The following is a 14,579-nucleotide window of genomic DNA, read 5'->3' on the forward strand; positions in this document are numbered from 1 at the left end:
GATTTGATTCCTGGCAAATTATGCTTTGATACTGCATTCAGCAAGTGCTGACTTCAATCAATGTCACACTAAAGCTCTGTTATGCTAATAGCTACTTGTGAGGCTGAGTGAGATGGTATGGAAATCAGATGGTTGAACATGAATAGAAAGCATAGGCCATGTATGAGGAGGCTTTGAGATGAGGGGATGGGGGGACCCTAAGGTTAATCACATCATGTTCAGAACTGTTTTTACAGCACAGAACAGTCTTCTACTGGAAGAATTAAAATGGAGATAGAAAAGCATGAGCAGTAGTGAGCGTTAGTTATGCCGCTCAAAATGCGAAGAGTGCATTCTGTGGCACTCTTTCTAGATGTTGTTTTATGCCTGATTGAATGGATCTTTTATTCTATTAATAAATATATACAAAAGTAGCCTCTGCTGAAGGGTTAAAGCCTTTTAGATATAAAAAATAAAACATGAAAGAAGAAACAAACGCTGTGAATTATTTCAAAGAGATTTCTTAACTCTTGTCCAATCTTAATAGCTACCAGACTCTCTAATCTGGTGGGATGGTTTGCATTCACTTCTTTCCCAGTTGTGTTGCTGAAAACTAAAGGTTATGTTAAGTCACCAGGAGCTGATAAAGCTGCTGGTGTAAAGGAGCTTGACTGAAACAGTGAGTTCACGCCTCTTAGGTGAACTCTGGTCACCTGATCTGATACATGGCAGAAGACTCTGAAAGGTAGGGGAAATTTACCATTAAAAAAATGTAAATTCATAGCAAAAAAAGCACACTGCTCCCACATCAAGTGCTAGAAATGCTTTCTTCCAGTAACACAGTTTTCTAAGCTGAACTTATCATTTGTGGTTCACATTCAATGATCCTAGGGGAATTTTATTATCATGACTTGCTCACAGATTTCCCCTGTTCCCAGGTCCCTTGGGGCCCACAAACTATATTGCTCTGATTTTAATTAAAACTACATATTTTAGCAAGTTTTAGCCCAGTATTGCTACCACAAGCTCAAATGGAATTGCAACCACAACATCTAGTATCAGTGGGATTTCTGTTGTTGTTTGGGTTTCTTCTAAATGTCATCCATTACCTAAGGCAGCTGCCACAAGACCCAAATCATTCTACACAATCCAAACAATGAAAACTTTAGCAATCTGTTAATTATATGTACGAAGATAAAATGTTCTCATATACCATGGCATATGAGGCTTTATTCAAAGCTCACTGAAGTTGATAGAAATTCTATTTGATTATGGAGTCTTTGGATCAGACTCACTGAAAAAATATATATACTACAGGAAAAGAGTGATAGCAGCAAATTTAGTGTGTTCTCGTTTTGCCATGATTTCTTCTTCAGGTTCTGCCAACAAAATGGAAGAATGAGTAGGTTGTACGGATAACGAGTGATTCATGAAGCCCTGCACTAGACCCCTGATATGGCTTTAAAATGACACAGGTGAAAGTGACAAAGATGGTACTTGGTTTGGATTCTTCTGATAAGCAGCTTCCAACAATGAAGGTATCAGTAATCCATAGCTCAGATACCATCTCTAGCATTGACACCACTTCAAAATGAATTCTTGTATATCCTGCACCAGCAGATCAGCTACAGAGGAGTAGAAGCACAGGGGCCAAGTAGGGAGAATTTTTAGCAGGCTAAATGAAAAAAAGCACTGGGGGGTAGGAATCAGGCTACAAAGAGGTAGAGAAATAGAGAGCAAAGGGCCCCTCAATTTAAGAAGGACATTGAGACTCTTGAATGTGTCCAGAGAAAGGAAACAAGGCTGGTGAGGGGCCTTGAGCACAAGCACTACAAGGAGAGGCTGAGGGAGCTGGGGTTGCTTAGCCTGGAGAAGAGGAGGCTCAGGGGAGACTTTATTGCTCTCTACAACTACCTGAAGGGAGGCTGTGGCCAGGACGGGGCTGGTCTCTTCTCCCAGGCAATCAGCACCAGAACAAGAGGACACAGTCTCAAGCTGTACCAGGGGAGGTTTAGGCTTGAGGTGAGGAGAAAGTTCTTCACAGTGAGACTTGTTTGCCATTGGAATGTACTGCCCAGGGAGGTGGTAGAGTCACCGTCCCTGGAGGTGTTCAGGAGGGGATTGGACGTGGCACTTGGTGCCATGGTCTAGTAGTCATGAGGTGTTGGGTGACAGGTTGGACTTGATGATCTTTGAGGTCTTTTCCAACCTTACTGATCCTATGATTCTAAGTGACATCTCAGCAAACTTATTACCAGGACCAGTTCTTCAGAAAGTGTCCTTCATGCTGCTTCAGTTTCATGGAAAGTGAGAATTCCTTTTGTTTTGTTTTGTTGCTGTTTTCAGATGAATCATATTAAAACACAGCCTTCATTTATACCTGGAATAATTGTTCTAATCTTCATGTTACATTCAGGTTCTGAATTTCACATGTAACAATATTTGTATACTCTAGTTGTTCTGAAACACTGAATCAGATAATCTCTTAAAGCATGGAAGCACAAGCATGTTTTTCTTTCTTTGCAAGAGGTGAAAAGTCTAGAGGATCAATACATAGAAAACACTAACTGTCCTATCTATTTTGACACATAAAACTTCTCATCCCTGAATGACCTAAAAGAAAGAAGTGGGATACATCTGCATGGTGGGAAAAACAGAGAGGTGGGGTACAAACTATTCAAAAAGCAGGTTTGGTTTATATTCAAGGTTTTCCTGCCAATTTCAGTTAGCATTACTACCAAATCCGCATTTATCATTCTTATAACATCAGCTGAAGCAGAAACCCCCTGAAAAGTACTACTAAGAATCTGTTCTTCCTTCTTCTCTAGGACAAAAGTCAATAAAGACCCCTGTGATAATAATTATGATAAAATCTAAGTGTTTCCTAACCAGATGAAATCAAAGGTGTGCACTTTCTGTCCCTCGCTTCCATTTCCAGTGCTCTGAGTTCAGGAGCAGTACTTTCTCTAACCCACTCCTTCTCTTTTACATTACAGTGCATTTAAATATTAAGTTTAAATGTCTGTCCTGAATTTCATCTCAATATTAGATTGCAGCCTGCCTTTATTTAATCATATATCTCTATTTTATTAGATCTTGTCCAATTATCTCCTTTAAGTGACTCCACCTTACACATGATGCTGGAAAATCCCTTCTAGAAAGCTCTTCACTTAGTTTTGATGCATATAAAGAAGGGTAGCACTGATTCTGTCTGTCCAATAGCTTAGATTGCTCAAGACTTTCTCTACACTAGAAAATGCTTTTTGAGTTTTTTTTTCTTGTTCCTCAAGCTTCTGAGATTCAGGATGTAGCCTTTGTTCAGATCAGATGGAAAAGAAATAGTTTCCTAAAATGTTAGCATTTTAGCCCACTTTCTACTGTAAACTGTAACAGTAGGGGATGCCTTGTGCTATTATACTTCCTCTCAGTTTAGCAAACTAAATAAATGATGTCAACAAAAAGATACATAGTATGTCATGATTCCTTTGGTCACGGGAGATAGAAGGGGAAATGCTGGTAACGTGTTTTCAAAAGAAAAGCCTACCTCTTCCTGATTTAGCAAGAGTTCATCAAAATAATGAGTACAATCTGGTTATCTCCTTCAACAAACCATGGATCCATATGCTGAGGAGCAGAGCTAAGGAGATGATGAGAACACTAAAAGAGCCTAGGTAGGGCAATAGGCTACATCTATAGTGAGAAAGATGACGAGTTCCTGGTTTGTTACCCTTGAGAACAAAAAAGGCTGAGTTTGGGACACTGTTAAGTGAAAAGAATAGGAGCAAGGAAGAAAAAAAAAAAGACTATGCTGATTGACAAAGCTAGCATTGAAGAAATGGGGCATACAGTAGTTTTGATGCTGAATAACACTGAGATCACGTCCAAACTGTAATATGGTTAGCAGCAAGTGAGCAAAGAAGGGAAAAGGAAAAGTGAGTGGATTAATGTATTGATTTACTTGTAAGTGATTTTTCCTTTTACAAAAAAGGAGGAGAAAGTTAAGGGGAAGCAACATATTAAAAGACTTTTTCATATACTAATCTTCCAAGCCTTATGGAGAGACTCAGAACACACTGAAGAAAACAATTCCCAATCATTTGAGCATGCTTCAGGAAAGTTAAAAAAGATTTGCACACTGAACTTCTGAAAACTTTCCCAAGCTAGACTTCAGCAATAAAAATATAAATCGATAGATAAATTACTTACTTAATCAATAAATAAGGTGCATTTGCTGTAACTGGGTTTTTATAAGAGAAAACAGAAACATTGCGAGTCCTGGAACAAACTTGGTGCCATAGTGAAACGAGCCAGGACTTCACAGCATGACATGCTACAACTTCAAGTAGATACACTGCCATCTTTCACACTCATCATTGAAGAAGAACCCTTTATCAGATCTTCTGTGTTTCTGTCCTAATCACTATTTGGCACACACAAGAAGACTTGGAACATCTAGAAATGAAGGCAAGATCTGTGGAGCAGCACTTAAATGCTTGGCTGTTAATGTGCTCAGTGTCTACTTGCAGTGCCATTCTAGCCCACATATTGCAGATGTCTTTCTGTGATATCTGAAGTCATTATAGAATTCAAATATAAGTTAATTCTATGCTGGTCTTTAAAGGGTTAAAAATGTCAGAACAAGTCAGCTCCATATGCTAATCCCTTACCTGCTATACAAAGAGATCTGAATTTTATTCCGCAATGATGTTTTTCTCTTTAAATAATGTTTTTCTCTTTAACCTGAAGAATGTGGCTGTTTTTAAGCAGGAATGATGTGTTATCCTTTCACTTAAGGAAGAATGAAATTAAGAAAAACTATTGTCCACTAATTTCTTTGCCTTCTTATGAAAATTTCTGAGTGGCAGTAGCAGTAGACAGGCAACATACCACACTGATGTAGATTTGAGATTTCTATCACTGAAAGATGGTACCACAGTGCCAAGCATGATCTCACCTCTACTGTCACACAGCAATCACCATTACTATCATTTTATAAATCCTCAGTGTCTTGGATGAAGGTGACATATTCATAACTGTACTAAAAAATGAAAGCATTCATCCTATATCGACTTTCCTTACAAGAGTCACAATGGAGAGGGATGAGAGACTTTTCTCACCACTTTGAACCATCTGAGCTATATGATTTCTAGTCACAACACCTACTACAACTTTGTTTAAAACACAGAACTTTCTATTTTATGTTTCATGCTGCAACACTCTTAATAGACTATTAAGTCATGTCAGGCTCACTTATGTCATCAACAGAGTGAAATGCATCATGGAGGCACACTGCACTTAAAGGTGAGCAGACTGGATTTAATTAACATGAAATTAGGAGAATTCATGGCAGGAGCTTCTCTCTTCTCCTAACATGTAGGGAAGTGAAGTTTTTGTAACTTGGCTGGTCTCCCTTTACAACCATAGTTAATTCCAAATACTTCTACCTAGGTAGCAAAAGTATCTGGTTACTTGCTGCCTGTAGCTTCTTTCAGGGAAGATGACTTATAGCACATGACAGTAAATTAAGTAAATTTGAGTTACTGCATGGCAACTGAAATGCAAAGAAGTGCGTTTTCACTTGGATGTAGTTAAAATTGATTTAGAAACAGCATAGTGTGTCATGACTTTTTGGATGATGAGTAAAAAGGTAACTGAAACATCAGACACATTTTCAGAGATCTTCTATTGGAACTTGAGGTCCTCTGCCTAAAATCAGTAGAGCAACTGCTTTTCCAAAGAGGGTCAGTGTTGCTTTCATTAGGGCTATATGAAGCTTTGGGGCTTCTCCCAGCTTTTGTGCATCTTTTAGCACCTATTCTGCTGCCTAGATGACATAAGAAATGCAGCAGAAAGTGAAAATGAGAAAATACAAATTTACTTATCTGGAAAATTCATCTAATGGGTGAAATAATAATAGAAATGGTGTAAATGGGGATAAATATCTGGCTGCCCAAAGCCATATGGTGTAAATCCTGTCATAAATATTTTGAAAAGTTTATAAATAAGAGAATAGACATTTTAGAAATGGGCAATACGTTTAATCCCTAGCAGCAAATCCAAACATGATGAGTAATCTGGCATAGAATTGTTAAAACCACCAGCTGCCATCCACCTCAGGCAGAACCATACCTCATTTTGTCTATGTAGTATATACCATATGTTAATAACTGCTTGAACCAAACATGGTCCTCGGTAATCCCACTCCTGAATTTTCCACTCAAGCTGAAATTTAAATAAAAACATCACAACTAACAGAATAAATATTTGAAGCAAATATTGAATAGAAAACGAAAATTAATCCATTTACAACATGAATTACAGTCCTGGAACATTAAAAATACATTTCTCTATTCTTCATTGCCAAGCCATTGAAAGAAAATTGTTTGGTCTCGTTTAAAACACAATGCAGACAAAGAATGTCTGCTTGGAATTGGAAGTAGTGATGAAAGGCAGAGGTACCTAGATAATTCTCAAGTGTTACAAAAGAATATAAAGTTTTAAACTGTTCCCCTGCAGTTAAACATGTACATAAATATATAAGTATACTTCTGTCAAAATGTCGCCCTCCTAGAGAGCTGTGAGTTTAATAACATTAAGCAGTGCTTGCTGTAGTTTTCCTGCTGTAAGGACATGTATTTTTGCTCTGCATTCCTGTTAAATTCCTGAGCAAAAAAAAAAAAATGCTACAAGATTTGACTCACCATTCTTGTCAAATGACAATTTCAATGGAAGATTACTTGGGCTTCTTGGTGAGGAACTGGTGGTGGAGATAGAAGTTACTTTGTTTTGCCTTACTGGGCTTTAAATTAAAAACCCAAATGCCCACAGGATAGGCAGATGCTTGCTTTGCCTACTCTTGAATGAAACAAAGATAGGAAGAGTAGAATTTCATAGACTCATAGAATTGTTAGGGATGGAAGGGACCTCAAAGGTCATCCAGTTCCAACCCTTCTGCCATGGGCAGGGACACCTCACATAAGATCAGGTTGCTCAGAGCCACATCCTGCCTGGCCTTAAAAACCATTTCATTTCAGATTGTTAAGCAATATTCAGATTGTTAAGGTATATACTATCATAAGGACAGCACTGCCTTTTATACAGGTACAGGATCAGATGAAATTGAGCTAAAGAAACTGATCTGCTTATACACAGCAATCACTACATACACACTTGTATGAGAGTTTGGTATATTAAATATCACTTTGGAGTTAGACTTACTAATAGACTTTTCAGAATTCACAAAGATAATCCCTAAATTAAATAATTTGATAAAGACAATGAACTTATTTAATAATTATTTTCAGGGCAGTCATTCAAATTTATGTTTCCTAAATTAAATTAAGTATAAAGGAAGAATTTTCTTTGGACCACGTGTTCACTTGCAAAAGAATAACAAGGGCAGGGAATGTTTCAAAGTGATCACAGGATGGTTACACTTAATGTAACTTGAGACTAAGAGCTTCTGTACAAACTTTGGAGAATTATGGAAGACTCAATGGCCAGAAAAGCTTCCAAAAAGCATTGGTGTTCTGAAATGAGACACCATCAACAAGTGGATATTGCTAATGGTGTCTCACTCCTTGTGATTCTCCAGTCACCTCTGTTATATGGCTTTCATAGAGTCTGAAACACTTTTTAGTTTGTGATATTTTTTTTTCTTGGTTTTTTCTTAAGTGTGAGCAAAGTGAGAAAAATTTCTAGAAGTAAAATATTTTAATCTTGTAGCATTTTCTTAGTGAATTAAAAAAGCATGGGGAAATTTCTTCCAAGCTTTCTCTAGTCTTCTAGTTACAATTCCTGGGAACTAACTCCTTGAGAAGTAGCTTAATGCCAAAGTAATACAGTAGTGAATAGGATTAAAGCTTGCTATCAAAATCCCAGATGGAGAACAGTGAATTTCCATTCTGCACAGGAAATTCTCCAGATGTGCAGAAGCCATGCCATGAACACAGAGATACTTGGCTCTATGTATGCTAGTGCAAGCAAGCTAGTAAGCATGAGATGACCTTAATTCTGGAAACAGAGGCCTAACCTGGATTTTAGCTTTAAATTATTCCAACCTTTCTTCCTCCAAACTTGTAACAGTGATGAGCTGAGAGAGTTCAAACTCAGAAACTGTAGTCACACACATATCTAAGGAAAGTTTTGCCTAAATAAAACCAAACCCTTCATCAGTCTCCATAGACACCAGTACTAACTTTTCACACTAATGATAAAGAGTCATCTTTCTTCTGAAAGATACATCTGAACACAAACTACAGAAGTCAGGGGAGCAGCGCAGCTGATTGTTTAGAAAATCCATAGAGGCACAGAGTAAATATCCGTGAAAGAAACTTAAATAATATGTTGAGGATATTTCTGAAAAACAAAAGGGAATTTAAGCTCCTGACAGTGGCAAATTTTCCATTTTCCTGAGATACATTTTGATAAGTTTTCAGAAGCTATTTCAAAAGCTTGGGAAAAAAAAGAAAACAGAATTTTCATTATGGGATTCTAAAATCCAGAGGATGTCTTCCTCTAGACTTGTTATTCAAAATAGTCCTCATTCTACACAGTGCAACCCAAAATGCACTCCAAGATGACCCAAGGGCAAACATCAGTGATGAGCCTTCTTAACAAGCACGGAAATCTACTCCATCCCCTCTTCAATTTCAGGACTACTTAATTTCAAGACTTTTTGAAAGATACAAGACGGGACATGCAAAGCCTGCACTCTTACTGATATGCAATAAAAGCATAATGAGCAGATCATCTAGGGCCTGATAGAAGCTCATAGAAGTCAATACAATCCTTTCTGTTGATTTCAATGGCTTTTATACCAGGCCCTTAAACAGACTGTTAAAAGAGTCTGAAAGAATGATTTTGTCTCAGTACCACCATACCCACCCCATTTCAACAATTGGTATTTGCTGGTGATTTAGCAAATGCAGTTATACACGACACAGCAGAAAATACAAAGTTCAGAAACAGCACTTTGTCAGTCGAAATCACTTGCCTGGTGTTAGACAGTTAAAACGATACAGCACTGTCTGCTAATTTTAGCCAGTTAAGCGCGCTGGCTGCTAATTTTAGCCAGTTTAAATGCTGTTGCAAATGAAAGATGAAGCATTGCATGAAGCCATGCTAAAATGGATAGAAGGATGGTTACTTACCAACAGGGCGAGCTGTTGACATTACAATGGTGTAGTGAGAACATAAAAAAGAAATTCAAAAAAGAAAAGAATATCTGTCAGAATGCATGACGTGTAATGTTACCCTCCACTATGGATACTACCATGACTGCTAACCCCTCAAATGGCAGCCTAAGTAAAACTGTTTACTGTTGTTACTGTTTAGTCCCATGCCACTATTATCACATTTACTTGAGCATAGCATCTGAACAAGCTGATTGGAACCATTCTCTGAGAAACATTTTATATTATCTTCGCATGCCATCATCAAGTATCACTGTTAATGCCTGATAAAAGAAAAATTGCATTGCGTTAGCACAAACAGTTAGATCCTGATAAACACATCAATTTAAGCTGCAGACTGCCAAATGTCATACCAGTAGATGCAAGGTATTTGCTTTCTGAGTCAAATACCAATAGAAACGTAAATATGAAGAGTCAGTACCTCAGCCAGGGCTACGGAATGCCCAGGACAGTTTTTCTCATTCAGTATGAGACATAAAAGCTTGAAAGCTTTACACCACACTGCTTTTTCCACTGACAAAAACATAACAAATAGATTGAAATGGCTACAGGGATTTCAACCTGGAATCTCCCAAATTACTGTTTAGATAACTTCTACTTCCTAAAAAAATTTGCTGCTAAATGATTGACAGGTTAATACTGTTTCAGGTTGATATCAAGATTGAAAGCTGCTGCTGCAACAAGTGATTTCTTGATTACAGAAACAGTCTTTCATCATCCCTGTGCTGAGGAAGAGGGCTGTCAGTCCCTCTGGTAATAAAATGTAGACATTCCCTATCAGAAAAGTTAAAAAGTTGGACATAAAACTGACTTGAGGTTGAATGTGTGTAGGCGAACTTCCCTTATTTTAGCAGCAGAAGTAGCTGCAGTTTATCTGAATAACACCATTGGGTTTTTCCTATATTTTTTTTTTTTTCATTTTAAGATGTTAACCAGCTCTATACATTTATGTGCAGGCTAGGGACAGTTGCAAGATGTGCACATCCAGAGGCAGCACAGCAATCAAGGCTCATCTGAGTTCTCAACTCTTCTATAGCTTTATCCTCTACTTTGTCACATTTCCTTCTTTTAACTATTTGCCCAGGTGGCCAAGAAGGCCAATGGCATCTTGGCTGCTATCAGGAATAGTTTGGCCAGCAGGAGCAGGGAGGTCATTCTGCCCCTGTACTCAGCACTGGTTAGGCCACACCTTGAGTCCTGTGTCCAGTTCTGGGCCCCTCAATTTAAGAAGGACATTGAGACACTTGAATGGGTCCAGAGAAGGGCAATGAGGCTGGGGGGAGGCCTCGAGCACAGCCCTATGAGAAGAGGCTGAGGGAGCTGGGGTTGTCTAGCCTGGAGAAGAGGAGGCTCAGGGGAGACCTTATTGCTGTCTACAACTACCTGAAGGGAGGTTGTAGACAGGTGGGGGTTGGTCTCTTCTCCCAGGCAACCAGCACCAGAACAAGAGGACACAGTCTCAAGCTGTGCCAGGGGAGGTTTAGGCTGCATGTCAGGAAGACGTTCTTCACAGAAGGAGTTATTTGCCATTGGAATGTGCTGCCCAGGGAGGTGGTGGAGTCACCATCCCTGGAGGTGTTCAAGAGGGGATTGGATGTGGCACTTGAAGCCATGGTTTAGTAGTCATGAAGTGTTGGATGACAGGTTGGACTTGATGATCTTTGAGGTCTTTTCCAACCTTATTGATTCAGTGATTCTATTTCAGGCTTGCTGCCCTTTCTTACCCATCATCTATTTGAAGACTTTGTAGCTTCTAGTATTATGGAAATTACTTCTTCTGCAGAAAGATGAGAAGTAAGAGTGATGCATATCTTCCCAAGAGAGGGCATGAAGGCTGAGTCACAGAATTCAAATTCTGTTGTTTGTGACAGCAAATTTCCTGTCTGTATCCTCATCCCCTGCTTGGAGAAGATGGAGCCATGAATGAGGGAGCTCACAATTATGCTGTTGCTGCTGGGTTTGCAGCTGTAGCTACACATGACACCTGCAAGGATCAAGACACCTTCAAAGTAAATTTTCAAATGTTATGTAGGTTTGCTTCTCTACATGGCAAGTGGTTGCTGTAAAAGCAGTTTGGACAAAACTGGTAACAAGTTTAAGAATTCAGAATGAAGGCTTCCTTTAATTAAAAGGTTGTTCTTTGTGGTCCTCCTAAAGTCAGTGAGAGTTTGTGCAATCCTTTGTTTTGAGACAATTCAGAATAACAGCCTTCTCCAGTGAATTTCTTTGCTTTCTGATTTTTGTCATATCCTGAATATTTAACACACCTATAATACCATGGCTTCCTTTGTGTTGGACAAACATGGTGTATTTGACTGAAAATGACAGACCCAAGGGGGAGAAATACCCAAGGTAATGAAAAATCTGCTTTTACTGTAGGAAAAATGATTATATATTTCCTGGGTTTTGGTGTGTTGTTTTTTTTTGGGGGGGGAGGAGGGGAGGGTGGTGTCCCCCTTTTGTTGTTGTTACTGTAGTTTTTTGTTTGTTTGCCTTTTTTCTTTCACCTTAATTTCATCAGGTTCAAGCTTCAATGATTGCAAAGGAATTTTTTGCTTGATTCTAGCTATTGCTTATATCAAAAGTCTGGGTAGCAAATATCAAAGGTTTGCTCCAGCTATATGTAGAGTGGAAACAGCTCTAGGAGTGTTTAAAGGCTATTGAACTGGTTGCCAGATTTATTGAATACCACAATTATGCCTGTGACAAAGGAACAGACTGAGAGCGTTTCTGGGAGTTCACTGTAGTGACTATTTGTCTCATGTTACAAAATGGAAAACCAATCTCTCACAGAAGCATGAAGCATTTCTTCATCTTAAAATGAGAAGAGCTGCATTATCACTTACTATCTAAAGTGACCACTAAAGTAATATTTTAGCAGCTGGATTATCACAATGCTCTTTGTTATATACTAACATCTCCCCCCAACAAAGCGACTCAGGGCTTTTTTTCCCTTTGAATTCAACAAATTAAACTGAACTGTGTCTATGCATTAAATGGATGGAAATGGAAGCTGGCCTCTTGGGTCAGTTGACCCCAGTTCTAATAAAGCAATCCATTGAGACTTTGAACATTTGATTTAATGTGTATGAAAAGAGGAGAACAGATAAAGCTAAAAATGTTTTTATTAACCTTTCACAGCTCTACTGAAAACCGTCAGCATGCACCACTAAACTGTGAAATAGTGTCCTTATGATATCCATTGTGTCAAATTGCTGCTTATCTTTTGGAATGGAGTCATAACTATCATATTCTATTTACTCATATGGAAATATTCGTCTACTAACTTTTTCTCTCCTCATAATCTTTAGCATGTCTGTATCTACTGGCACAAAAGACATTTTGGCAACTCATTATTCTACCAGTCTTAAAATCTCCTCACTACATCAAAAAGCAGCATATAAACACTAAGTGAATTGTAGAGACACAGATTGTTTTAGGAGAGAATATGTTAGTCCTTACACTGTAATACTTACAGAATTTAAGTAGGATTTTCTTTTTCCTTTGTCTAAGCTTTATCATTGGGATAAAGAGTAGTGGTAGAGACTTTAATTATGGCAGAGCTAATTACATAACAATACTATCTGCATTATGTTTGGCATTAATAAACACAGTTACTTACTATACTCCATGTACTTATTACAGAAAGGAATGTGACTAATAGCCTCAACTGATGGCTCACATATTAAAGTCTATGCCAACAGTTATGCGTACATATGCATGTACTCTTCAATAAAAAAAGCCACTGGGACAAGTCTTCAACTGCAGGGACATCTTATCCTGTTGAAGTAAATTCAGGTTTTGTCTGAGATATCAACAGGACCAGGATTTCACCTCTGTTGTAAAAGAGAACAGCACCCAAAATTGCAAAGGGTATGCGAAGCCCAAACAAAGCCAGGTAAGGCTGTGATCTATTTTGTCAGAAAGCAATTTATTAACTGAGGACACAGACCCTCTCTCTCCATGGGAACACTCACCTCGCACAGTGAGGGTAGCAGAAGCTTCCACTTTTCCAACTCGATTCTCAGCAATGCAGGTGTAGGTTCCTTCATCTGTGCTCATGGCCTTCTTAATGCGCAAAGTGTAGTCGTCTTTGATGTCATACCTGGATTACAGAAGAAGAATGAAAACTCTTTGTGTAGAGAACAGAAATGAATGAGAACCCTCACCTGGAATATGCCAGCCTGAATCTATCTTGGAGCCAACTTTGGAAGATAAATTATTATCTAGCATTAGATAATTCCACCAAACATTCATCTTGGTGACATTTTTATGGCACTCGGAATTAGTTAGAAACTTTACATAAAATTAGTATTGCTATGTTCACTTAGTATTAGGGCATTATTAATAACATCATTCACTTTGTCCTTGATCTAGAGCAATAAGATAAAATTAAGCTATCAGACACCAGTTATCAATACATGACAGCTCAGATTTATCACACCTTTAACTATGTGAGGTACACATTTTAGCTTTTGCTGATTGGGAAACTTCCTTTTCTACACATACTGTCTGCAGTAGGGAGACCGAACATGTTGGTAGGATCTAACACTACATGTTTACAAACAATAAAAAAATATACTTAATCTCCAACTGTGGAAGGTGACATTTATTGAAGAGGCACATGAAAGGAGACTTATCAGTTTCACAGGAATTCAACAACATGATTCATTAAGGGTGGACAATATTTAACTAACAGAAATTAGAAACGATTCAATTATGTTTGGTCCATTTCTTTCTTTCTAAAGCCATGATTATATATAAAACTTCAAACTACATGTAGTATTTCAGCATTCAGTGAAAACTCAGTCTTAATGTATTCAGAGTGCTTACAGCTAGAAAAATACTTCCAGTTGAAGTGTTATTATCCTGCACAACTCTTCATGCTTAACAAACTATTTTAGGATCTGATCCGTTAAAATCAATGGGAGACTTTATCCTATATGAAATTTGTTTGGTTCCCAAATCAAGCAAACCCTGGCTTTCAGCATAGATATTTTAGTCTCTTGTATAATTATTTCCAACAACAGTTCATGTAGATATCATAAGCCTTGAAACTTGAGTTAGCTTCAATTTGTATGTATCAAATAGTGAAATAGGAAGACAAAACTAAAGAAAGGTTAACACTTGGTGAGATATCAACACACTTTCTCACTGTATACATACTCAAAGCATAATTTCAGAAGAACTAATTTACGTTGTCTTTGTTATACAGGAAAGACCTTGTAGATTTTTTCAGCAAACATTGAAATATGGTAGAGCACCCTTAATTTTTTTCTGAATAAGAATGCAATGCAATTAGCCAGCAATGTTGTGAAGCTCTATGACAATGCAGCCAAGGTCAAGCAGAAGCAAGTTAGTATCTCTCCAGAGCCAAGAAGCGAGAAGAGGGGGAAAGTGTTTTGG

The 14,579-nt window shown here is 38.0% G+C and overlaps 1 protein-coding gene across 1 annotated transcript in view; it reads right to left on the reverse strand.

The window, feature by feature from the left end:
- ROBO2 (roundabout guidance receptor 2) overlaps nt 1-14,579 on the reverse strand; it is a 450,032-nt gene that overhangs the window by 108,185 nt on the left and 327,268 nt on the right. The window contains exons 6-7 of the mRNA XM_068144426.1: nt 13,151-13,278; nt 9,132-9,143 (exon numbers count right to left, since the gene is read on the reverse strand). Coding sequence (XP_068000527.1) covers nt 9,132-9,143; nt 13,151-13,278 — 140 coding nt within the window. The remainder of the gene's footprint in view (nt 1-9,131; nt 9,144-13,150; nt 13,279-14,579) is intronic.

This window comes from Melanerpes formicivorus, unplaced genomic scaffold (assembly GCF_026170545.1).
Source record: "Melanerpes formicivorus ecotype bairdi unplaced genomic scaffold, bMelFor1.0.p_v2 SCAF_11, whole genome shotgun sequence".
Classification (NCBI taxonomy): Eukaryota; Metazoa; Chordata; class Aves; order Piciformes; family Picidae; genus Melanerpes; species Melanerpes formicivorus.